The sequence below is a fragment of the Mirounga angustirostris genome, unplaced genomic scaffold (genome assembly GCF_029215605.1).
Source record: "Mirounga angustirostris isolate CCGP_5_RB_7025 unplaced genomic scaffold, mMirAng1.0.hap1 SCAF_15, whole genome shotgun sequence".
Taxonomy (NCBI): domain Eukaryota; kingdom Metazoa; phylum Chordata; class Mammalia; order Carnivora; family Phocidae; genus Mirounga; species Mirounga angustirostris.
In genome coordinates this window covers 59,914,009-59,938,653 of record NW_026991723.1, presented here as the reverse complement: position 1 = coordinate 59,938,653, position 24,645 = coordinate 59,914,009, and the positions used below count along the sequence as shown (strand labels likewise).

The window sequence follows — 24,645 nt, the reverse complement described above, 5'->3', positions numbered from 1 at the left end:
CAGCTTTGAGCCGAGAAAGTGCCCACCCACCCCACCCTGCCTCACAGATTCCAGCCACTTGAGCATCACAGAACTCAGATCTGCCTGCTCATCGAGACTACCACTCTGCTTGAGTGCCATCTCCCTACCCCACAATGAGAAGGTACCCCCGGATGAAAGCTAGAGCAGTCACATCCTCCCCTGCTATGTTTCCCTTCTCTCAAAGATTACCGTCCTGTGCAGTTCAATTCCTGAAAGCATATTTTCAGTCCACCTTTATAGTTTTCCATGGCAGGAGGGAGATTCTAGTTCCAGTTATTTTGTAATGGCTTGAAGTGCAAGTTGAGGTTCAGTTTTGGATATAATGCTGAGTTTTTAGTATCTGTGGAACATCCCAAGTAGAAATGCTCAACAGGCAATCGGGTATCTGTATGGAAGGCCTGAGAGAGACTATTGGAGATTCAGATTTTTACAGTTGAAGCCAAGGGAATGGATGTGATCACCTAGCTATACTTACCTTCTTAGAATAGAGAAGGAGTAGAAAAACAGTTTTCTCTTAAAAAGCCTGAAAAGGTATGGCTAAAGAAGGAGGTGAAGAACAGGAGACGTGGGTATCATGGAGACCACTGTGAATAAAGCAGTGTTCGTGTGGGGAAGTCACAGCTACCAGGAGCCCAACCTTTGTTCTGTGATGCTTGCCAGTCCAGAACCTAGCTTTTCTTCAGTGCTGTCAAGGACTTAGTAAAGTCTTACTAGGTGATTGTTATAGAAGAACCTATATACCCAGCTCCTAATACTAATCTATAGAGTTAAAGCAAGACCTGTTACGATGAAGCTCAGAATTCTTGTAGTCATAGTCACACATTTGTGCTTCTATAGCCTTCCTGGGCCTGTATAGCTGACAGGTATGATCATCATGCTCATAAAATGGAGAGGAAAACCAAGGCCTTGAAGAGGTTAACAACTTGATTACAGTCTGTTGTGAAGTCTGCCCTATTTCCAATTTTAGTTTCTAGTTGTCCAGAGACTTTACAGGTTTTCAGACTTGGAAGTTGCTCTGGGTCATCTAATGCAGTCCCCTTGTGTTTTAGGTGGGGAAATGGACACTCATAAATGAGAGGACTTTAACTAGGTATAAATAACAGAAATTCAGTGAAGCCAACTTGAGCAAAAAGAATTTATCACAAGAGTACAGAGCTAGCTGATGGAGTTCAAAAGGCAAAGATAAAGCTGAGTTTTGAGCATAGGCTGGAGCCATGACCTGGAGTGCTATAGAGAAACTGGGATGCCCCTGGTTTCTGCCCTTTTCTCTGTTTCTGTCTCCTGATTCATTCTTCTCTCAATGTAGACTAACTTCTTCTGCCCCACCCCACCCCCACCCCCTTGCAGAGAAAATGGTCACTAGCAACTTTTTCTGAGTTTATATCAGGAAAGAAGCCATTCATTCTCTTCCATTCAGGAAAGAATTCAACCAATTCTAGAATTGCAACTCCTATTCCCCTGGAGATCTCAGTGACCCAGTTGGAGCCATCCAGAGTCCAGCTGCCAAGGGTCTGGAGTAGTATCATTCTACAGGCATGGCTACCAGGGAGCCCTGCATCTCTGAGTATGTGGGGTAAATTTTGGCGGGGGGGGGCGGCGCAGAGAGCAAGGGGGCAGATGGCTGGGCAGCCAGTAGGGTAGGTGCTTAGTAGGACAGTAGGGTTGCATCAGTAACCAGTAGCAGAGCCAGGACCAAAACCCACAGCCTCTGATCCAGCATCAGTGTTTCCTGAGGCTGCCTTACATGGGAAAACAGTGGTAATTATTTGGTCTGGTAACAGGAAAGGCAGACAGATGGACACTCATTGCCTCAGTTCTTATTCCTCTTAGTGTGAAGAACTAGAGGTCCCTTCCCTGGGAGTCGAGGGAATCCAGAGCTCTAGGACTGTAACAGCCAAAGGGGGGTTCCATTAGTCCAAAATCTTAGTGACAAGTCATAGAAACCTAAGTCAAACCAGCTTAAGCAAAAAAGGGTATTTATTAGAAGGTCATTAGGTACCTCATGGAACTGAAGAAAGAACCGAAGATTCCAGGGCAGCTTTCAGGAATCTGGAATCAGTACCACCAGGACTCATACACATGTGATCACTTTTTTTCTTTATCTTTTTCACTTTTCATCTTTCATTTCCTCATTTCTGCTTGGCCCTGGTACCACAAGGTTTTCTCCACAAGTGGGGAACATGGCTGACAGCAGTTCGCAGGTCATATCCGCATAGTGTCTGACCAAGAGAAAAGAGTCTTCCCTGCTGACTCCAGGCAGAAAAATCCCAGAGAATTCCAGTTGAGGAGATGGAGTCCTATGATTGGCTGGGCCTTGTTCACTTTCACACCCTTGGGGTCAGGAGAAGGCAGGGAATATTTCAAGAAGGGGGAGCTGTAAGCAGGGTCAGCAAAAACCTCTTTTGTTTTGTGTCTGTCTCCTAGGTGACCATGGAGGCTGGCGGCCTCCCCTTGGAGCTGTGGCGCATGATCTTAGCCTACCTGCACCTGCCCGACCTGGGCCGCTGCAGCCTGGTTTGCAGGGCCTGGTATGAACTGATCCTCAGTCTCGACAGCACTCGCTGGCGACAGCTGTGTCTGGGATGCACCGAATGCCGCCACCCCAACTGGCCCAACCAGCCTGATGTGGAGCCTGAGTCTTGGCGGGAGGCCTTCAAGCAGCATTACCTTGCCTCCAAGACGTGGACCAAGAATGCCCTGGACTTGGAGTCCTCTGTCTGCTTTTCTCTATTTCGCCGGAGGAGGGAACGCCGTACCCTGAGTGTTGGGCCAGGTCATGAGTTTGACAGCCTGGGCAGCGCCTTGGCCATGGCAAGCCTGTATGACCGAATTGTGCTATTTCCAGGTGTGTATGAAGAGCAGGGTGAAATCATCCTGAAGGTGCCCGTGGAGATCGTAGGCCACGGGAAGTTGGGTGAGGTGGCCTTACTCGCCAGCATCGATCAGCACTGCTCCACTACACGCCTGTGCAACCTTGTCTTCATGCCGGCCTGGTTCTCACCCTTCATGTTTAAGGTGGGTGCCCACATCCAGATGGGTGGCCTCTCTGGTCAGACGACTTGGGCCTCTTCTCAGTGGGTTTGCAACCCCTTTTTTGTTGGAATTGAGGGTTTTGTCACTGTTCCTATAACACACTCCTGAGTTCTGCAGCAGATGAGAAATGGGCAAGGGATCAGTAATGATCAACATTCTGCTTTATTCCTGGCAAAACTGTATTAAAAAATAAGCTGGGGACTCAAGACCCAAACTGCTTTGTACTTCTTTCCTTCCACACTGGATGAACTGGCACCACAAGTGGAATAGCTAGGTGGAAAATCCAGGTCCGGGAGTATACCTCACAGTGACAGGAAGCAGAGAACGCTTCATGCCCAGAGACGGCCAAAGTCAGGGGACGCTATGCAGGACCAATGACCTTTAGCATGTTAGCCCCACCCTGTGGAGGAGGGTCAGGGAAGGTCAGGCTTTTACCAAGGGTGACTGGGGAGAGGGCCAGGAAATACCAGCCCAACACTTAACCTTCTAGGAACACAGAGCACAGGCTGTATTCAAAGCAAAGAATGTATTGACATGTTGGTAGCTCCCGGCAGAAGAGTCTATACAGCTTTACATTGCCTAGAAACATTATAATATCTGGATTTCAGACCTAGTCAGTAATAATTATATTGCCACTGTGACTACCAATCACAACACGTTGTCTCTCGGGTTTGTAATGATCATCATACAACCAGTCATTTACAGTACACTTACTATGTGGCTGGTGTATGCTTTCCAGCCATTAGTAAGAGGGGTCGTGCCATCTGGTTTTATAGATGAGCAAACTGAGGCTCAGCAAGATTAAGTGACATACCTAGGTCTCAGACTTAGTAAGGAACAGAGCGAGGATCCAAAGCCTATATTCATAATCTAGGTGACTATCCATCTGTGACTTCATTTGATCCCCACAACAAATAGTTGTGGTAGACAGTAGACATGGTATCCCCATTTTGCCGATCAGGGGCACTAATGCTCAGAGATGCTAAGTAACTTTCTCAGGTGATTATTTAGTGAGGTCAGAACTCAAATTCTAAGTACCTTTGAAATTACATTGTGCTGGATTCCTTGGAAACTTAAAAGCCTGTTTTTTAGGCCTAGAATGTTTCAGGAGGACTGATGTACAACTCCTGTGCTGGTCTGCAGACCCAGAAGAGTTTGATTCAAGACCCTTCACGTTTCATACAACATTTACTCTTAGAGTAATATGTTCATTTCGGCCTCTCCTTCTCCCTTGGAAGTGCAGCCTCAGATGCTCGGGAGTTGGGCCTGGCATATATTAGTGCTCCGTCCATGATCGTCTTTTAAGTGAAAACAGGACAAGGGGCTAGGATGACCTTGCCTTTAAAATGCAAAGACCAGGGTGATTTCACAGCGGTTATGAATTTTATTATACTATGAAGGCTATGGTCTGATTTCACAAAGCCTGTATTATGTTCTCCTGATATTACATGTCCTTGACATTACCTCAAACGCCCCATATTATTATGGGATCATATGAAATTTAAACAAATTCTTATTGGTGAACATTTGTTATTTCCATTTAAAAACTGTGTGACATTAATGATGTGATTTTCATCTTTTCATTGTTTGAATCTCATAATCATGTATTTCTATAGTGTGATTTCCAGATCACAGTTGCATGTTACACATTCCGTTATATAGTGCTTTTCAAAAGATATGTATTGCCACCAAGAAAGAAAAACATGTAACTGTCATTTCTGCATCAGTAATTAACATATCTGATGAAACCACCAAATCCCAAATTTCTCTATTATTTATTTCATGGGGATGAGGGAAGAATATGGGAAGTGACTTCTGAGGAGAACCCCAGCAATGGCTCTGCATCTCCAGATAGCTGGTGTTCATCTACAGAGAGGACCCAGTAAGAGAAAATAGACTTAAATTGCTGCAAGAAAAAATTAAGTTAGCCATAAGGAAGAGCTTATAGGGGTTAAGGCGAGTAAGTTCTGGGCCAGGCTCTCCAGGGTGCTCACTGCTAGAGAATGTAAAAACTGTTCAGGGCTGGATATGTCTGGATTACTCAGTGGGATCATGAAACCCTCCCTCATTTTCTGGTTCAAATCCATCTGATGGAATTTAGCGTGAAATCCAGAAACAGTTCTTTTTCAGGAATATAGAGTAGCTGTGCTTCTCAGCCAGGCCTGGGAGCTAAGGGGCTCAGGTGAGTGGTGCGTGGGATTCAGCACTTCCCCACCCCAGAGGAGTCTCTGCTCTTTGTGTCCCTGGCCCCAGGTAATGGTAGCTAATTTTCAGTGGGTGCCAGCTTTGTACCTGGCTCTCTACCTTGTGCTTTGTTGGCTGGCAAGCCCCCTATTGCATACAAAGCCTCAGAGAGATGAAGTCCTATCCAAAATAACACACTTGAAAGAGGCAGAGCTGGGAGTTATTCCTATGCGGTCAGACTCCAGAGCCCATCTTAACTCCTGCTCAGTACTGCCGGGCCATGACAGCTTACCTTGTCCCCCTCTTTAGGGACACAGCCTGCTGTCCTTTGCTGTGCCCCTCCCCCCCCCCCCACACACATATACCGGTTGCCACACAGGCTGGACTCTTTCCCAGAACTGTGGCTGGGCCTCCGCAACTGCCTGCCCAGCCCAGCCCAGCCCAGGCAGGGTTCAGCTCCTCCTGGTCTGTCTTCTGTCAGCTCTCAGGCTTCTGCCTGGCTCTGTCCTGAGTTCAGATGCCAAGCTGGTGTTCTGTGGAGTGTTGCAGGGCTGAGAGAGGATGGTGAAGGGAGGATGTGCTCAAGGGGTGAGACCTAGTGAGACACCTCATGATCTCACGCTTTCTTCATGTAACCAAGACACCGAGCTGGGACTCCCTTGCCCTTCAGGGGTCACAGTAAAGTTGTGCTCAAATCCCAGCCAATTCTTGGTTTATGAAAGTCCAAAGCTCTCCCGGTCATTCCTGATCATCCCTAGAGTGATGCTCACCCTGCTGGTTCACCTCCTGTGTTACCATGTTGACTCCATCTCACCCAACATCCCTCTGAGCTTCAGCTTCTTCCCTCTTTCCCATCTTCACCCCTCAGAGTTTATATTCTCACTAGACACTAATTGAGTACTGGGAGAATTTACTTGAGATTTGAGGTCTTTAGGAAGGGCCCTGTTGCAGAGTGTGAACTTTTCTGCCTTTATCCATTTCCAGTCCCTTTGGGATTGGAAGGAGGGAAAGGCAGCAACTCCAAATTATCCTTCCTCTGATGCAGAGCAGCTTCCTGTCCCCATCCCCCTGTGTGGGGGCTGACACATGTCCTTAGGAAGGAGGAGAACAGGATCAGCAGGACAAATGGCCTCTCCAGGCTCCACCCTCCTTAAAGAGCAGTTAGAGTACTGACTGGCAAAACAATTCTTATCCCTGTTTTACCATTTTCTCTTTTCTATTCCTCAGACAACATCGGGTCATGTTCAGTTTGACAACTGCAACTTTGAGAATGGGCACATCCAGGTCCATGGCCCAGGCACCTGCCAAGTGAAGTTTTGTACCTTCAAAAACACCCATGTTTTCCTGCACAATGTGCCCTTGTGTGTCCTGGAAAACTGTGAATTTGTGGGCAGTGAAAACAACTCTGTGACTGTTGAGGGCCACCCATCTGCAGACAAGAACTGGGCCTACAAGTATCTACTAGGGCTTATCAAGTCTTCACCCAGCATACTCCCCACAGAGGACTCTGACTCTTTAATGTCCCTAGACCTGGAGAGCAGGGACCAGGCCTGGAGCCCAAGGACCTGTGACATTGTCATCGAGGGCAGCCAAAGCCCTACCAGCCCAGCTTCTACCTCCCCAAAGCCAGGCTCCAAGGCTGGCTCACAGGAGGCAGAGGTGGGCAGTGATGGGGAAAGGGTGGCCCAGACTCCAGACAGCAGCGATGGAGGCCTGAGTCCTAGTGGTGAGGATGAGGATGAGGACCAGCTCACATACAGACTGTCCTACCAAGTGCAGGGCCCACGCCCTGTCCTGGGGGGCTCCTTTCTCGGCCCACCACTTCCAGGAGCATCCATTCAGCTGCCCAGTTGCCTAGTGCTGAACTCACTGCAGCAGGAGCTGCAGAAGGACAAGGAGGCCATGGCACTGGCCAGCTCTGTGCAGGGCTGCCTCATCCGCAAGTGCCTCTTCCGGGACGGGAAGGGAGGTGTCTTTGTTTGCTCCTATGGCCGAGCCAAGATGGAAGGAAACATCTTCCGGAACCTGACTTATGCGGTGCGGTGTATACATAATAGCAAGGTACCATCATAAGGTTTACTCTACAGACCTGTGAGGCCTCACTGGGTCACTAGGAACATGATTTTGATTAACGAGAGAAGGTTCCTGTGGCTATACACAGGAAGGCTTTGGTGAGGCTGTTTTGCATTTTTTTTAAATCATCTTTTTTTCAGCTTATAACACACCCTTGCCTTATGTCCGTCGTCTGATTTGGACAGAGCAGAAACCATTCTTCCCATTTTACAGAAGAGGAAACAGACCCAGAGGGGAAATGTGACTCACTCGGGGTCACACAGCAAGTTAATGGCAGAACTGGGACTAGAACCCAGGTCTTCCAACTCCTTTCACTATGTCATGCTGTTTCTCAAATATGTCCCCAAGTCCTAGTAGAAGGAACAAGGGCTCTTTAGCCTGGATGAGAGGAAATTGAGGGACACATGATCACTGGCTTTGATCCAAACTGGAGAAGACTTCCCAGAAGAGGTGTCTAAGCTGTGTAGGATGAGTAGAGGACAGCCAAGGAAAGTGGTGTGCGTGTGGTTGAAAGGGTGCAGAGTGAGGGCATTCCAGGCAGCCGGAACATTCTATGCTGGGGCCTGGGTGTGAGGCTGATTGTAACAGTGTGCTGAGGATGGAGGAGTGGTTGAAAATGAGGCAGGGGAGGTGAGCAGAAGCCACCTCGCCCCGGGCCTGGAAAGCCCCTTTGAGAGACACTGGGACTTTACGCTAAGAGCAGTGCGTCCTGCCACTGATGCCGTCCTGACCCTGCGGTCTCTTGGGGCGCTGCGGGACAGTCCACAGATCCTCCAAACTGCTGAGCACACGAAAGGCTTCTGAAAGGAAAGGCACAGCCTTTTGGAAGAAAGCATGGCCTAGCTCCTGGGTTTGAGTCTTACCTCTCCACTGACTCACCACGAGCGTTACTGTCCTCTTCTGTAGAATGGAAATAAGCATCCCTGCCTTGCCTCTCTCACTGGGGTTTGTGAGGCTCCAGTGCCGTAAAATTGGCAGAGCACCTAGTAAGCTGCAGGGCATCGTACACGTGTCACGTGTGAGACTCACAGATCTCTGCAGGCTGCTAGAATGGTTAACAGCAATCACATCTGATTGCACTTTGTCCAGCCCACTTCCAAAGAGGATTTTAAAGGGTGGTGGTACCCTGAAAGAACATCAGACTACTATATAGAGAATAAAAGGTGATGGTCAGATCAAAAGGATGGGTGATAGTTGTGCTCTCAGGTACCACGATGAAAGGATCTGGTCTGAGCCCCCAGGAGGGTCTTCCCTCTTGCATAGTTATTACGAGTGTGGCTTCTGAGTCGAATTCTGCCTCTGCCCCCTAATAGCTATTGTCCTTTGGACTAACAATACTGTCTGCCTCCCACGTGTGGTAAAGACTAGCTCAGGTCGTATATATAAAGTTCTTAGCAATATGTCTGGCACAGAGCAAGTGCTCAACAGATTGTTGTTGTTGTTGTTGATTTTTTAGAAGCGCTATTACAGTCCGGCGTGGGAGGTGCCGTGGGTGGCGTAGGCGCCCAGCCTCAGGGAGAGGGTCCCTGGAGGAGCAGTGCCTGGGCTGAGCTGTGTAGGAGCTGGCAATGGGAAGCTGTGAGACACGGAGGTGTGCTTGAAGGCCAGATGTGAGAAAGGACGCCGTACATTTAGGGAGTCACCAATGACTCAAGCAGCCAGAGCATGAGCTGATGGCTGCGACAGGGGACCAGGGAGTCCGCAGGAGTCAGCTAGCTGAGGCACGGAGGGCTTGCCACAGAGATTGGAGTTTGCTGTGAAGGCAAGGGAAACTCACAGACAGATTTTAAGCAGAGGAGAACTGTGGTCAGATCTGTATTTGGAAAGCTTTCTGGGGAATGGAATGGAGGGGAGCAAGGCTGGAGGCAAGACCAGTGAGGGGCAGTGGAAAACTGTGGTCCAGAGATGGAGAGGAGGGGACAGAGCATTCTGGAAAGGTAGAAGGGAGGGCTTTAGGAGGGAGCAGTCAAAGGCATGAGGCTGAGGCTTCTGGCCTGAGCGGCAGAGGCATCAGCAGGAACATGGGAGGTTAGAGTGTGGAGACAGATGCTGAGTTTGGGGCATTTCCAACATCTATCAGAGATGCTGTCTGGTTACCTGGGTCTGGAGCTTTGGGGAGAGATGTGCCCTGCCAGGCAGACTTGGAAGCAGGTGGTAGCTGGGAGTCATCGAAAAGGAAAAGTTATGTGAAAAGTTACACAACCTTACTTGTAGCCCTTTTAAACAATTGCCTCCAGGGGCTTCTGGCAGGAATTGTGCAGCCTATAAATTCCTAGTGAGTCTCTAGCAAGGAACCTAAGAAACTGATATTCAGGATTTTTGACTTAAAAAAAAAATCCATGAATCTCCTGAGTATCCAGCATCAGGTACTATGTGCTGAGTGGCATTCATACAAGCAGGGAGCTGTGGGCGGGGGTGCCAGGACTGCTGAGCTGGTCCCATGCCCACGAGCAAAGCCTTGATCCGGTGGCCGGAGGGCAGCCACCCCTCCCTGCCCTCTAGAACATCCCCAGGGGAGTAAGGCTGACAGAAGGAGCCCAGTTGCTTCGGGCTCCACAAAGAAGACTGGTGTTTATCTTGCTGTTTTGTGTACCTTGTATAGAGACTGAGGTCAATTGCATTTATGTGTGGAGATGGGCATACCTCTTCTTTTGCCAGACCTTTAGAGGACCAGGTTTTGGGTCAGTCTAGTGAGGATTGAGCTGGTTTGGGTTTTGTTATTATCCTCCGCCTACCATAGGCTTCATGTTCTTTACCTTCTGCTGGTTTGCCAGTAGGCTTTGCTCTGCTCCCTGTCCTCCCAGCAGTAGACTGCTTTCACTTGTGGCTCTGGCTGGTGGTAGGGTTTCTCGTGTACGTTTGTCCTTAGTCTTAGGTAGGTGCTGTGTCTGTGGGCTTGGAAGTAGGTCCTGCCTCACCCCCAGCATGAGGGGGACTCTAATGATCGGAGCCCGAGGTGGGGTTTTTTCTTTCACTTCCTTGAGAGTGACAGGGCTTGCTGCCCTTCTCCCAGCTGCTTCAGGCTTGTTCAGCAGGAACGCTGGGGAGAAAACTCCGAGAGGGGCTCAGTGCTTTTCCCACAGTGGCTGCACTGCCTTTCCCCCATGCCTGTGCCATGAGGGAGGCTGTCCCCAGTCTCTTGTCCGGTCCCCAGTCTTTCCCCAGGAGCACCTAGCGAGGCGTGTGGAAAAGGGAACAGAAACACCTACTCCCAGAGTTTCCGCACCCTCAACGCTAGTTCACACTTGGCCTTTAACAGTTCGCTAAAACTTGTAGCTGGGTTCTTACCAGTTCATGGGGCACCTGCATCTGCACAGGCAGGCACGGGCTCACATCTCATCTCCTGGGAGGTGCCTGTTGTCCTTGGATTTCAGGCTCCTTGCTTGTCCTGCCACCTCAGCTCTCTGATGCATTCAAGAAAGTGTGTGTTGTTGCATATTATCTGATTCTGTTCTTGTAGGTGTGGGAGCAATGAATGCTCTTATCAACTTTCTCTATCCTAAACGGAAGACTTCTCCTTGAAGCTGTACTTCTGTTCTACTTTACCACTCCCAGGCTTTTATTTTAGTGTAATATATCGTTTATCCTAATGTAATATATTTTACTATTAATACAAAGTTGCTTAAAATAATACAAATATATTCTGAATTTTTAATATGCTTATTAAATAGGGGGAAAAATGTGAGTGGCAATACATCCCCTTAAATAAGCTGTGTGCTGGGTTGTGGTACCTTGTTTAAAGGAGGCTTCCTTGTACCAATACTTCTAATTGTCCCGTAGTTTGGAGTACCAGGGGTTTTTCCACCCCTGGACCATACACCCAAGAAAGATTCAGAATGGACAAGAATAGGACTTTGTCTTACAATGTAAAAGAGAAGGTAGGAGGTTATTCTCAGGTGCTTTCTCAGGCAGGTGAATTTTAGCAAAGGCACATGTGGGAATTTGATTCCATTCATTGTAGCTTGGAACCTGGGGAGATCTTCATGTGACCCCAGTCCACATAGAGTTTGAAGACCACCAAATCCCATCTTCTCTGAGGGTCCCTTCCATCCCATCATCCAGTTATTCTGCTCGCAATTTGTGACTACGGGGCACGGGGCCAAGCTTCAGTCCGGGTTTTATTAAAAAAAAAAAAAAAAAAACCACTGCGGTTGGTAAGGAGCCTGCGGGGCAAAGCCAAGCAGGGCTCAGAGCTTGCTCCGCTCCTGGGAGTACACAAGGTGGGAAGAGGCGGCCCTTGCCTGTGGGCGGAATAGCATGGAGGGAGCAGATGGTAAGAAAAGGACTCAAGTGTTCCCCAAGTGGTTTTATAAAAAACCCGTGACAAGAAAACAAATGGCTTTCTCTTTTCTGCCTAGATTGTCATGCTCAGGAATGACATTCACCGTTGCAGAGCGTCAGGCATCTTTCTTCGCTTGGAGGGCGGAGGCTTGATCGCTGGCAACAACATTTACCACAATGCGGAGGCCGGCGTAGACATCCGGAAAAAGTCCAACCCACTCATTCTGGTACTTCTGTCTTCATGCTCTTTTAGGTGGCTCTTGGTTCTCAAGCCTTTTCTGAGATTATTTAAGTAAATGTTGCCATCTTGAGTTTGTTTATTTTTAAAGACTTTGAGAGCAAGCACAAGAAGGGGGAGGGTCAGAGGGAGAAGAAGACTCCCCACTGAGCAGGGAGCTGGATGCGGGGCTCGAGATGCCGGGACTCTGGCAGGGATCATGACCTGAGCCAAAGGCAGACACTTAACTGACTGAGCCACCCAGACGCCCCATTACCTTGAATTTGTATTGCTTCCTGCTTGCAAGTGGTTCCTTCCCTTTTCTCTGTGTGTCCTTATGACTCTGTGCCTCCCTCTTTCTTCATGTATTGGGAGTGGCTTTGAATAGATCACCTCCCTCCAGTCTCCTTGTCAGTAAGAAATAGGACTGGATAGACAGGGAAATTTCACAGAGCACTTCCTCAGCCCTGATAGGCTCTGGTTGGTTTTGAGTTTGATAAAAATAAAGCTATATCTGCCCTACAAGACACCTGGATCAAAAATAAAGCACCAAGTTAGATCATTCTTCACAATAAAAAGGACATTTAGGATATTGAGTTCTGAAGATTGTTTCATGGATATTGTGAAGTCATGTGAGTTTGATTTTACACCAATGAGAAAGCCACTTGAGATGGTAGAATATGGGACCAGTGATATGAGAGAACAGCCCCTTTTCCTACTCTGGGCTTCCCTGAGAGACACATTTCCTAGGAAGTAGGAGATGTGTCAGACTTCTTATGGACTTGAAAAAGTAATATCCACCCTTATACATAGTGCTTATTGTATGCCACATACTGTTCTGAGCACTTTGTATATATTTACTTATTTATGGTTTAATCTTTTCACAGCCCTGTGTGGTAGAATTATTGTTTATCCCCATTTTACAGATGAGGATACTGAGGCACAAAGAGACTAAGGATGTTGCCCCAAATCATACAACTCATGACAGAGCTGACAGGCAGTCTGACTCAGGGTTGATGTTCTTGACCCATTATATTAGACTGCCCTCGCAAAATGCAGATGGAGGGCAGTCCCTAACTCTGTTTAAAAAGACATGCCTGACCAGTGTCCTCTTTCAACCCCTCCCCTCACTGTGTCTCTGCCAGGCAGCTGGCATCTGACGCACAGCCTCGGCTGAGGAAGTTATCGCCACTGTTGCCAGAGAGATGAGAGGAGTTTGCCTTCCCAGGGCAGAGGGGACAGGCCAGTTTGGCAGGGGGAGGAGGAGGGGGCGTCATGTTTCTGCCCTGGCTTCCCGAAAGGGTGTGGGGGATGGAAATGCCACTGCTTACGCTTCTCTCGCCGAGCTTTTTAACCTGTGAGCGATTTCTGTTAGGCAGTGGTTGCCCGGTTGAGTCTGCCAAATCCTTCAGGAGAAAATCTGGAAAGTGAGTAAGAATAGGAAAGCTTACAGTGTGGCACATTTTCAAGCAAGCTAGAACTTTGTTTTTGTTAAATCGTTTTGAAAGAGAAACCGCTAACTTCCTGGCTTAAGTACAGGAATGTATTTAGGCTGTAAATTAACAGAGTGAAAGAATTTTATTATCATTTATTATGATCTAAAAATGTTGTCACTGTGCAAAAGCAGGTAACCAGGAAACTAAGCTTCAGATCTGGCTCTGCCCCACACTGTGTGACCCTGGGCCTGCTTCCCCATTCATACAAAGAGATACTCGAAATAAATCTAAGGGTCTTTGTAGCGTGCACACCCTCTGTGCTCTCGTGCCCCATGGAACCACCAGGCTCCCCAGAGCCACACCTTTCCACAGGCCCTCCCTGAATGGGAAGTGAGGAATAGGAGCCAGATGGCTCTCCCCCTTCCTTGAAGGTGCCCGCTTGGGACTGCACGTGGCCAACATTGTCATATAGTGGGGGCTGCCCTTCCCGGAGAGGTGGGCTCCCTGGCTCCAGGGTGGTGTGGCCTGGCCAGATGAATGGGGGGTGGGGGGAGCTCTGGAGGCTCAGCAGTTTTCAGTGGCGTACTTTGCAGGTGGAGGCAAGAGGCTGGGTGGCGAAGGCTCCTCTCTCTGGATTCTCCCTTACAGCTCTGCATGTGTGTGGCGGGGCAGCAGCGTGGTCCATTCATTTTGTCTTATGCTAGCTAAGGGTCTTCAGTGGCGTTGTTTTCTCCACTGTGTTCACCCTGGCCCTGCTGTGGGACGGCAGTTGAGCACTCTGCTTCTTGCTGGCTGGTCTGATCTGTCTTCTGTGCTGTCTCATGTTCCCTTGCAGTGTAACCAGATCCACCATGGCCTTCGTTCTGGCATTGTCGTCCTTGGCAATGGGAAAGGCATCATCCGGAACAATCAAATCTTTTCAAATAAGGAGGCTGGCATTTATATCCTGTACCATGGAAATCCAGTCGTGAGGTATGTATGCTGTACTCAGACCATCCTCACCCGTGGTCCCTTCGAACCTCTGTGATCTCTCTCTTTCCTACTTCCTGGCTTTCCTCCATTTGAAAACATTTTTGTTTACTAACACAGCTGTATAGCAAAACAAGCAAAGACCAGACTCCACCCTGATCCCACCGTAGTAACACAAGCACTTTTGTTTGCATTCCCTTCCAGTTCACGGTGTAGCCATTCTTCTCAGCAGCCATTAGTGAGCGCCTCTGATAAGGGTGGTAAAGAGGGGCACCCCCCCCGCCGGAGCTTACTCTAGCATGGAGGACATGTGTGACCAGAAATAACTCTAAGATAGAGATGGCATAAAGGTTTCAACTCACCCGACAGGTCTGTTCGGTTGAAAGTGGCTACCTAGGATGCTCTGTTAAGATCTGGCCTCAGCACAAAAGCATGCCGTGACCGATCAGCGGAGCGAACTGTAGATGCGAGGAGCAGGGGCACTGCGGGCACTGGGAGCTGCCATCCCAGCTCTCATACACAGCAGACTGACAGACGCCATCAAGGGAATCATTTATTAAGGGGATGTGCGAAGACCTAATTTTCAAGGGGGCGTGAGAGTTGGACTCTGAAATATGGGTAGGAAGTGGGCTGTCACGGAGATGGGGAGTGGACATTCCTACTAAAGGAAACCACATGAGCACAGGCAGCAGAGCACCTGATTCAGGGCTTAGCTAACAGTCCACTGTGGCTTGAGAACACATCTGACATGAGTTGTTAGGTCTTGCTTCAGGAAAATAACTGGCAGAGATGTGCAGCAAATATATTCTGAAGTGTTTTTTCCCCTTGATTATTCCATATGCACTCTTCCGTGTTGTTTCATGGCTTTTGTCAGTTTTGGAAAGTTTCAGAACATTCTGTTGTTTTGATATTCCATTATTTTTTGAACCAGTCCTATTACTGTTAGGCATCTATTTTTCACTGTTACAGGCAGCTTACTGAAAACAGTTTGTGGTCCCAGAGCTCTTTTTCCATCTTTTGCATTATTGAAGAGTATGTGTTTGTATGTGTGTTTTTCCTTTAACACACATTTGAGTGTTTACTCTCTATGTAAGGGGTCAGTGATATAAAAAGTGTGTAAGAACAGTCTCTGCTCCATAGAATTTACAGTCTCATGCTGGAGACAGACACACAAATAACCCTGAGTGAAGACTCACCAAAACGAGTGCTTCTCAGGCGCCTGGGTGGCTCAGTTGGTTAAGCGACTGCCTTCGGCTCAGGTCATGATCCTGGAGTCCCTGGATCGAGTCCCGCATCGGGCTCCCTGCTCGGCGAGGAGCCTACTTCTCCCTCTAGCCCCACCCCCTCTCATGTACTCTCTCTCTCATTCTCGCTCTCTAAAATAAATAAATAAATCTTAAAAAACAAAACAAAACAAAAAACGAGTGCTTCTCAATAGGCCTTCGTGTAAGTGCCAAAGGAGCCAGCCACGATTCCAGCTGAGCGAGTCAGGGAAGGGCATGGGGGGAGCTGACATGGAGTTGTGCCTAAAGGGTAAGTAGGATTTTGTGGCCGGGGAGATGGTATTCTGGGCCCAGCGGCAGTGAAATTCAGGGTGTGTCCTGGAAAGATGGTAACAAATGTGTCTGTCACGAGATGCCCAGGGGGTTGAGTAAATCAGCCTACAAAGCAGGTTGCGGCTGGAACACAGAACCTCAGGTATCGAGTGGGATATGTAGAATAATGATTCTCCAAATACATCCATTTCCTAATCCTTGGAGCCTGTGAACATGTGCTCTTACGTGGTAAAAGAGACATTGCAGATGTGTTCGTCAAGAATCTTGAAATGGGGAGATTATCATGGATTATCCAGGTGGGCCCAGTGTAATCCTAAGGATCCTTAGAGGGAAGCAGGAGAATGAGTTGAGAGGAGGAAATGTGACACCAGAAGCAGAGATCAGAGTGATGAGGCCAGAGGCCAAGAAATCTGGGGGGCCTCAAGAAGCTGGAAAAGACAAGAAATGGATTCCCCCAGACCTTCCAGGAGGAACACACGTCTGCTGACACCTTGATTTAGCCCTGTAGGACCCATTTTGGATTTCTGACCTCCTAAACAAGAAGGTCAGAAATCTGTGTTGCTTGAAGGCAGTGTGTTTTTGGTGATTTGTTACAGCAGCCATTCATCAATCTGGGAAGTTGGACTTGACCTTGTGGGTGCGGGTAACAGTTGAGTTTTGAGCAAGGACTGTTACAGTCAGATTGGTGTCTTGGTTTTTAAAACAGAACCCTCTTTGAGGGGCGCCTGGCTGGCTCAGTTGGTGGAGTGTGTGACTCTTGATCTCGGGGCTGTGAGTTCCAGACCCACACTGGGTGTAGAGATTACTTAAAAGCTTTTTAAAAAAACAACAACAGAATCTCTTTGAGAGGATACATTGTGCTTTTTTCCTTTATGTTTCCTTGTGATGGAAGGTAGGGATCTGGGGGAAGGTACAGCATCAATTTTGAGGTCCCTGAAGTGGCTAGATGAGGCAAACCACCGCAGTTTTCTTTGCCAGGGAGAGTTTTATAACCTTTTGTGTTTCCCTTTTTGCTTTGGCTGTAAGGAAGCACAGGGCTCAGAAGGGCTCATCCGAAGTAAACATCCCACCCTTGGTTTTTGGAACAATCATCTGTCCCCTTTTCCTAAATGTTTTCTGATACCTCTTTTATCTTTGATTTGCCCTCCCTGTGTACAAACACATACATGTTTCTCCAAGTGGCCACGGGTTCTTCCTGGAGGTAAGTAGATTCATATTGAAAACACGCCAGCTGTACATTTGCTGCTCTGGCAAAGCCCACAGATCCACGGACGAGGCGTGCCCTAGCCCAGGGACTGTCTCTGACCATGAATTCTAAAAACCCACAGGAACCATCTGCTGATAGAATTGTAACCAGATCAAAGCACACTCGTCAAATCTAAGGGCAGAGATAGGGATGTTTTTAACAAAGGATTTCACTTGTTCAACCCAAATCCATGGTGTAGGTGCAGTTGACATTTCGCTTCCCCAGCATCAACATAATTTGCTGGGTTTTTTCCTCCAAGGACATAAACCATTTGGAACCTACCCTAAGAAATGGAAAATTTAGCCAAATCCTATTCAGTGAAGTTCTGTGGGGTGCCAGGCCCTGTGTTAGGCTCTGAAGAGCCAGATGAATATTTGGACCTAAATCCCTCAGCCACATGATGGGAATTAGGAGGGTTGCCTCCTAACACAGGAGGCAGGTGCCCTTCCAGGAAGAAAGGAGGTCACAGCATTCCTGTTAGTAAAAATAACAAACAGCACATGTGTCCTCCAGGGATAACCCAGTTGTGCTAACATCCAGGTGTGACTGGCCTTGTTTTAACAGGCAGGAAACCAAGTTGCAGAGACTGGAAAGCAATGCATGTCTTTCAGCATGCTCAGGTTTTTCATTCGCAAGGCCTTTCCATGGCAGTGACAGCTGTTGCGGAGGAGTGGGTTTTCCTGTATCTTCCTTATGTGGCTAACCCAGCCCATGAGGTTTCATGTTGGTTACACATTGATATTCTTTTTTTTCCCCCCACATTGTCCAGTATTCTTAAAACCCCCTTTTTAAAAATCTGCTTTTCTTCTTTTAAGGCATACCATTATTTTATGTTGTCATTCAGTGGGTAGGTGATCACGTTAACAGAAAACAGAAGATAGCAGGCTCTTTATAGGCAGAGAATCTGATTCAGGCTTTGGACACAAATCATGCCCAAATAAGTTTAACACAGTCCTAGGAATTCTTGACACTGCCAAGACTTGTCATCTGTGCACCACGATGACCTGCGTTTCAAACGGTGTTTGTATGTGAGCGATAGTTAAGAGAGGCCACGGAAACATGAATATCATCGTGCTCGTGTGGCATAGTTGTAGGTTTAGTTCTGGATCAAGTTGTCTCTGGGATAACTGACAATTTTTAAATGCCTGGCTTCTAGGACTTCAGAAAATGCTTTATGCCTCTGTGGACTTGAGTCATCTGGGGAAGGTTACAAAAGAAAAGAGTCACCTTGCGCAGGCATTGGATTTGACACATCGGTCTGGTCTCACTCTCTTCTTCTCCTTCCATTTTAGTGGGAACCACATTTTCAAGGGTCGTGCAGCCGGCATAGCAGTGAATGAGAACGGCAAAGGCCTCATCACAGGTAGGAGTGGGAACTGCCTAGGGCCATGGCCAACTGAGCAACCAGCAGCCAAGCCAACGTCCCTGGCCTTGCCCCCTGCCAGTCCTTCACCTTGACAGACTGGCCTCCTCCTCTGAATAGTAGGCCAGCACTCTGGGACTCCGGCCCCATGCACTGGCCCTGCTTGTCACAAGGAGGGCCTGAGAAGGAGGGAGTGTCTGTCTGCTCTTTGTCAGACTTGCTGCTTACAGGAGCTCCCTGGATGGCTCACATAACACTGTCAGAAACATTTATGGCACACAGACCGAATCCCTCCTCTTGTCTTTTGTATGGGCTTGTGCCCGCTCTGGAAATGTATCCCCATTTCCCCCCTGCCTGGCCAGCTCCTGCCCATCCTTCAGGTCTCAGCCTAAATGTCCCTTCCTCAGGGAAGCCTGCCCTGACCTCCCACTGTGCACTCAGACACTCACAGTACCCAGCGGGCACGCTCTAGGACATCTTGTTTTCTTAGTGATCTGTGTAAGGGCAGTCTCCTCTACTGTAAGGCAGCAAGTTCTCTAAGGCCAGAACCAAGTCTACGTGCTACCTGAGTGTGGCCTCAGCACAGAGCACAGCCATACCTGGGACATAAGAGATTGGCCCAGTGAGTCCCTGTGACTGAACCAGCTCTCCTTCATTCATCAGACATTTATTGAGCACACACTGTATGCAGGAGCTGGGGATACGGCATGCAAAACAGATGTGTGAAACAGCTGCCCTTGGGTTCCTGCTGTCGGGAACTGACATTTTAGGAGGGGAAAACAAGCAAAAGCACACACACACGCACATACACATGAAAGAAATGTATCTGGGTGATACGTGCTCTAGAGATTAAATAATTATATATTAACTTTACTTACATAAATATATATGTACTTGATATATATAAATATAAAATATGTAAACTGTACATAATATAATTTATTATATTAAAATAAGGTTATAGAGGGACTGTGTGGGTATTTAAGATTGTGTGGTCAGGGCAGGCCTTTCTGAGAAGGTGACATGTAAGCCAGACCTGAGTGACAGGACAAAGCCTCGGAAGAGAACCAGAATTCCCTGCAGGGCTGCATGTGGAACACCATCGGCATGCCTGGGGAGCAGGGAGATCGCTCACGTGACTGGGTATGGTGAAGGGGGGCAAGGGGTGGGATGTGGTCACAGGGGCAGGAAGGGACCAGTCACACAGGGTCCCCTGGGCCACTGCACTCCAGTCCCAAGAGCCTGAGAGTCTGCCTGGCCATGGTGCCGGGGGCATCAAGGTCCCAGCACAAACCCCCCTTAGGACTCTTCGTTCCATTCCCAGAGAGGGATGGATGGGGAGAGGAAGGCTGTGGTCAGTCCAGAGCTGAGGCTGACAGGGACCAGCTTGTGCCTCCCCAGGCGGGTGGGGGAAATGGCTGGATTCTGCCTCAGCCCTCCCAGAAACAGCCCCCAGGACAGGCAACCCTACCTGGCCTTGGTCCAGGGACTCTAAAGCAGTTCATTCTTAGTCATTGGTCCTGAAGGCCACTGGATACAATGGATCCTAGAGATATGAGAGAGCACAAGATAGATACAAACCTTGCCCTTGAGGAAAGCCAACAGCACTCAGGTCCCTGAAAAGTCAAACACCAGGCAAGATTTGGGATGCTGACTGCTGACAGGGTGTAGCCTGGGTGTCCTGGTCCAGAGGGTCCTTTCTCTCAGGTGTCCCAGTCCTCATGGCCAGTGTGGGTGGCCCTTGGGTCTTGACCCTCTCTTCTGCCTCTCCATAGAAAACGTCATCCGTGAAAATCAGTGGGGAGGTGTAGACATCCGCCGTGGAGGCGTCCCGGTCCTCAGGAGCAACCTTATCTGCTTTGGCTACTCAGACGGTGTGGTCGTGGGGGATGAAGGCAAAGGACTGATAGAAGGAAACACCATCTATGGTGAGGCGCATGTTCCTGGGGGAAGGGGTCTGGGATCTAGCCCCACCAGGGAGGCAGGAAGCCCAGGTTCCATCTCTAGCTGGTGGGTCCTGAGAAAGTCACTGCCTGTCCCTGGGCCTCAAAGGCGCCCTGAAGAACAGCATCAGTCTCAGGCCACAGACACACGGCCCCTCTCTGAATACAGAAGCGTTTCCTAAGTCCCCTTGTAACCCACAGGGTCAGCAAAGCAGAGAGCTTCATCCCCATTTAAAATAGCAGAAGGCGGGAGTTGTGTAAGGACAGGGCCATTCAGGCTCTGACACGTGGGTATCTAACTCTTACCCTTTCTTCTGATCCAAAGAACTAGAAATCTAATGGGAGAACTAGGGTAGCCCTAGAAAGGAAACTGTTCTCACTCCTGCTGTGACTTTGAGCAAAGCCTTACTCTCTGGACTGCATCTCTAATAATAATAATAATAATAGCAGCTAACGTGTTCTTTGTAGGTGCTTTATATGCTTTATCCCATCTTCATGACTGCCTTCTGAGGTAGATATGGTTATTGACCCCATTTTAAAGATGAGAAAACTGAGACACAGAGAAGTTCAGTAACCCGCTCAAGGTCACATAGCTAGGAAGTAGTAGGGCTGGGACTCAGACGGAGGCCACTTCCATCTCTCTGCAGGACGGGGTTGGGCTGGATGAACTCTGAGGACCCCTTAGTGCTGTCCCTCTGGGCTTGTGTGCTTCCGACCTGGAAGTGTGACCTTCACAGTTCTCAGAGCACTTTTACACCCTATGGAATGATCCTGGTTGTGAGACTGACCTGACTGGTATCCCTCTTGTACGGAGGAGAAGCCTCCAGCCATAAAGGACTTGTCCGAGGCCGTTAGCACACCAGGGCCTCTGTCTCCCAGGCCAGTTCCATCTTTGCTTCCCCTCCTGGGGAGACACTGGGTGCTGCCTCACCCACTGCTCAGTGTCCATGACAGCTCCTTTCCCTGTCCCAGCTAATAAGGGCTGTGGTGTGTGGATGATGTCGTCCAGCCTGCCTCACGTCACCAGCAACCATGTCAGCTACAATGGCCTGTACGGAGTGGCAGTGTTTAGCCAGAAGGACGGTTCTGGGGAGTTCCCTGGAGGTCATGGGGCCCAGGAGAACTTCAGCGAGGACGGAGATGCCATCCTTTGGGAGACCGAACTGGAAAAGGACGACGACCCATTGCGTCGGCCCGTCACCATAGCTCTTGTTGAGTCTAACAGTATTAATCACAATGGAGGTGAGTGTCTCCCTGCTCCAGAGCCTTCCGTGCTCACACTGCCTGCCTTGGGAGGCACCCTTCTCACTTTGTTGGCCACTTCTTTTGGCCACACACCCGATACCCCAGACCTCTGGACATCATCTTCCCTGAACTTAAATCCGTTCTGTCCTGCCCCTCAGCCCCGCCTAGCTCATGCTGTTTCTCTTGCCTGAAATTCCCTTTCCCCATCCACACATCCCAAACAACTTGAAGTTCAGAGCCCACTGTGACTGTGCCCTCCGTCCTTACCTTCTCACCCCACTGGCACTTACAGGGCCTGGGACGGGATCTGTTTCTCTGGCTGTTTCATCAACTCTGATAGGCTATGAACGTGAGGCAAGGAGCCGAACCCCACTCCTGTCGGCACCCCTGCCCCACCAAATCCCACACCTGTCATACACATTTTTTTTTTATTATTATTATTCATTTGATAGAGCATGAGCAGGGGGAGGTGCAGAGCGAGAAGCAAGCTCTCTGCTGAGCAGGGAGCCGGATGTGGGACTCGATCCCAGGACCCTGGGATCACAACCTGAGCCGAAGGCAGGGGCCTAACCATCTGAGCCGCCCAGGCACCCCCGGCATACACATTCCTAATCCATTCTGAGACACATTGTCCACATTTTAACATCTAAGGACACGCATTTGCAGTTGATGGCATGTCATGGTTTAATTGGCAATTTTTCTTTCTTATACAAAGAATAAGTGTGTTTTAAATCCACAAGTTATCTTAAACTGGATAAAAACTGATAGACATTCCAGTGTTTATTGAATTGAGGGAAAAAAAGAAACGTACAGAGTTGATCTAACTGCAGGGCTCCCAAACCTGGCTGATCATCAGGACCACTGTGGCGGGCTGATGGAGGCAGTCTTGTTAAAAGGAGGCTTCTGGGCACTGGCGAGCTCTTGCCCTGGGAATAGCAGAGGGCAGGGAGAGTGGGAGCTGACAGAAAATGAGTTCTGTCCCCTCCCAGTTCAGGGCTTTCTCCGTGTGGCCCTGCTGTCTGGAGGACAGGCAAAGCCCCATAAATTCACAGAGGCCAGGAGAAGCAGCAGGTAGGTGGCACCAAGAGGTTGGAACTTGCAGGCTCATGGCTCCCATGTGACCCCATGTTGTCCTCCACACCGCCTCCTCCCAGCGCTGCCGAGGTCTCTTGCTCTTGGGGTGGGTGGAGGACACCACTGGGGAGTCCTCTCCTCTTCATCCCCAGGCCCCCCTGCCCCCCCTGCCCCCGTCTCTTCCTGGCCAAGTCATGGGGCTCTAAGCCTGCTAAGTTTTACGCTTTTTTTCTAAAAGCATATAGTGTCTCTAAGCAGATACAACCCCAAACACCATTCTCTTTCCAAAATTTCTAACACATTTTAGATCTTTAGCTTATAAATTTTTCTATTCAAAAATTACAGAATTTCCCTTGTGAAGAAAATATCCCAAAACAATAGAGAGGTAGATTCCAGCTCGGTACGGGAAGATAACTGGAGCAGCCGTCCAGCTGGTAGCTCTGTGTGGAGGTGGAATGGCAGCCGTGACAGGTGGTGAGCGCCCCGTCACAGGAGGCGCACACAGCAGTGGGCTGGCAACACGGGAGGAGAGCCTGGGTCTCAGGAGCCACTGAGCCCGAGGAGTCTCGCATCACCTTTCCCTGTTTACCGAGCACTTAAGTTCAGAAGGAACAGAGTTTCCTTGATATTCCTGGTTTGTCATCCATCTTGAAAGATGTAACTCCCAGGGGCCGGTTCTGAGTGCGGCTGCCTCTTCCCCACCTCTCTGCCGGGTGCACAATTCCATGGAGGTTTTTTCCTGACTGTGTTGTCAGGGCTGACCCTGCTCCCCAACCTCTCCACCCCTAGCCTCAGGCCTCTACGTCCAGAGCAGTGAGGCGCTGCACGTCCTCACCAATGTGATCCACGCTAATGGGGACAGAGGGATCACCGTGGCCCAGAGCAGCCAGCTCACCCGCGTGGTCAACAACAGTATCTCCTGCAACCGCCAGAGTGGGGTCAAGGTCGAGGCCCAGTGCAAGGTGGAGCTCCGGGGCAATGGTATCTATGACAACAGAGGCCATGGCATCATCACCAAGGGCGACAGCACCGTCGTCATCGAAAATGACATCATTGGCAACCGGGGCAGCGGGCTGCAGCTCTTGCCCAGGTCCGACACGAAGGTATGTACGTGTGTGTGACGCGTGGTGCCAGCACCGGGCTCAGCCCTGGGACAGCCCTCGTACTCTCACCACTGAGAAGCCCGAAGCACTCAGCACCACAAGGGACAGCATTCCTCCTGCCCAAACCGAGCCGGGGAGACGCAGGTGGGGCTTCCCATGGGAGGGGCAATGAACTGAGCCCTGAAGGAGGGGCAGGAGTTACCAGCAGAGAGCCAGGGTGGGGGTGGCTCTGGGGGTAGCTTTCTGGTCTCCAGGTCAAGCTCAGGGCTCTTTCAGCCCTCCCGCTAACAGAACAGTCTCCCACAGGACCTAGTATGCAGTAGGTGCTTAATGAGGAGGGCCTGTGTGCACACTATTCCCTGTATATCCAGCATACCCTTCTCCCCTTTCTGTGCCTCTTCAGGAAGCCTCCCCCGGCCCCCCAGGCTGTCTGAGATACCCTTTTCTGGACATCGGGGTGCTTATGCCCATCCCTACCTCACAGAGCACTTCCCACAGTGCTTTGCATCTGCTCCTCTGCCTCTCTGTCTCCCCCAGAAGTGAGCTCTCCGCTCCCTTTTGCTGCAAAGCACTGCGCTTGGGTGCTAGGGTTTCAGCGTCGGACCCAGTCCCTGCACTTGTGAAATTACCATCCCAAAGCCTTTCTCTGGTTCTCCAGCTTCATGAGTAGTGTAACTTAGGCAAGCAGTAAAGAATTCTTTAGCTCTACATCTGAATACTGTGGAAGCAGAGGAAGGGGGGCGGGGGGGACACGCTGTTGCCTCAGTCAAGCTGCCAATGGTCCTTGCTTCTGGTGCAACCTCCTCTCGTGTCAGGCCTTTGCATGTTGTTCCTTCTTCCTGGAACAGCCGTCCCCTGCTCTGCATCTGGTAAGCTCCTACAGCTTACCCATCATCCCCTT

The 24,645-nt window shown here is 49.4% G+C and overlaps 3 protein-coding genes across 5 annotated transcripts in view; 2 read left to right on the top strand and 1 right to left on the bottom strand.

Annotated features, from left to right (window-relative positions):
* The window catches only part of TOMM5 (translocase of outer mitochondrial membrane 5), a 43,597-nt gene extending 41,021 nt beyond the window's left edge, over positions 1 to 2,576 (top strand). The window contains exon 3 of the transcript XR_010407620.1: positions 2,446 to 2,576. The gene's annotated coding sequence lies outside the window, so the exon portion shown is untranslated. The remainder of the gene's footprint in view (positions 1 to 2,445) is intronic.
* Positions 1 to 24,645, top strand: part of FBXO10 (F-box protein 10) — a 52,594-nt gene that overhangs the window by 23,690 nt on the left and 4,259 nt on the right. The window contains exons 3-10 of the mRNA XM_064579184.1: positions 2,446 to 3,036; positions 6,466 to 7,299; positions 11,670 to 11,819; positions 14,081 to 14,217; positions 18,309 to 18,379; positions 20,155 to 20,307; positions 21,295 to 21,564; positions 23,431 to 23,744. Coding sequence (XP_064435254.1) covers positions 2,446 to 3,036; positions 6,466 to 7,299; positions 11,670 to 11,819; positions 14,081 to 14,217; positions 18,309 to 18,379; positions 20,155 to 20,307; positions 21,295 to 21,564; positions 23,431 to 23,744 — 2,520 coding nt within the window. The remainder of the gene's footprint in view (positions 1 to 2,445; positions 3,037 to 6,465; positions 7,300 to 11,669; positions 11,820 to 14,080; positions 14,218 to 18,308; positions 18,380 to 20,154; positions 20,308 to 21,294; positions 21,565 to 23,430; positions 23,745 to 24,645) is intronic.
* Positions 22,335 to 24,645, bottom strand: part of POLR1E (RNA polymerase I subunit E) — a 39,303-nt gene continuing 36,992 nt past the window's right edge. For all 3 annotated transcript variants that reach the window (XR_010407615.1, XR_010407617.1, XR_010407616.1), the window contains one exon: positions 22,335 to 23,626. The gene's annotated coding sequence lies outside the window, so the exon portion shown is untranslated. The remainder of the gene's footprint in view (positions 23,627 to 24,645) is intronic.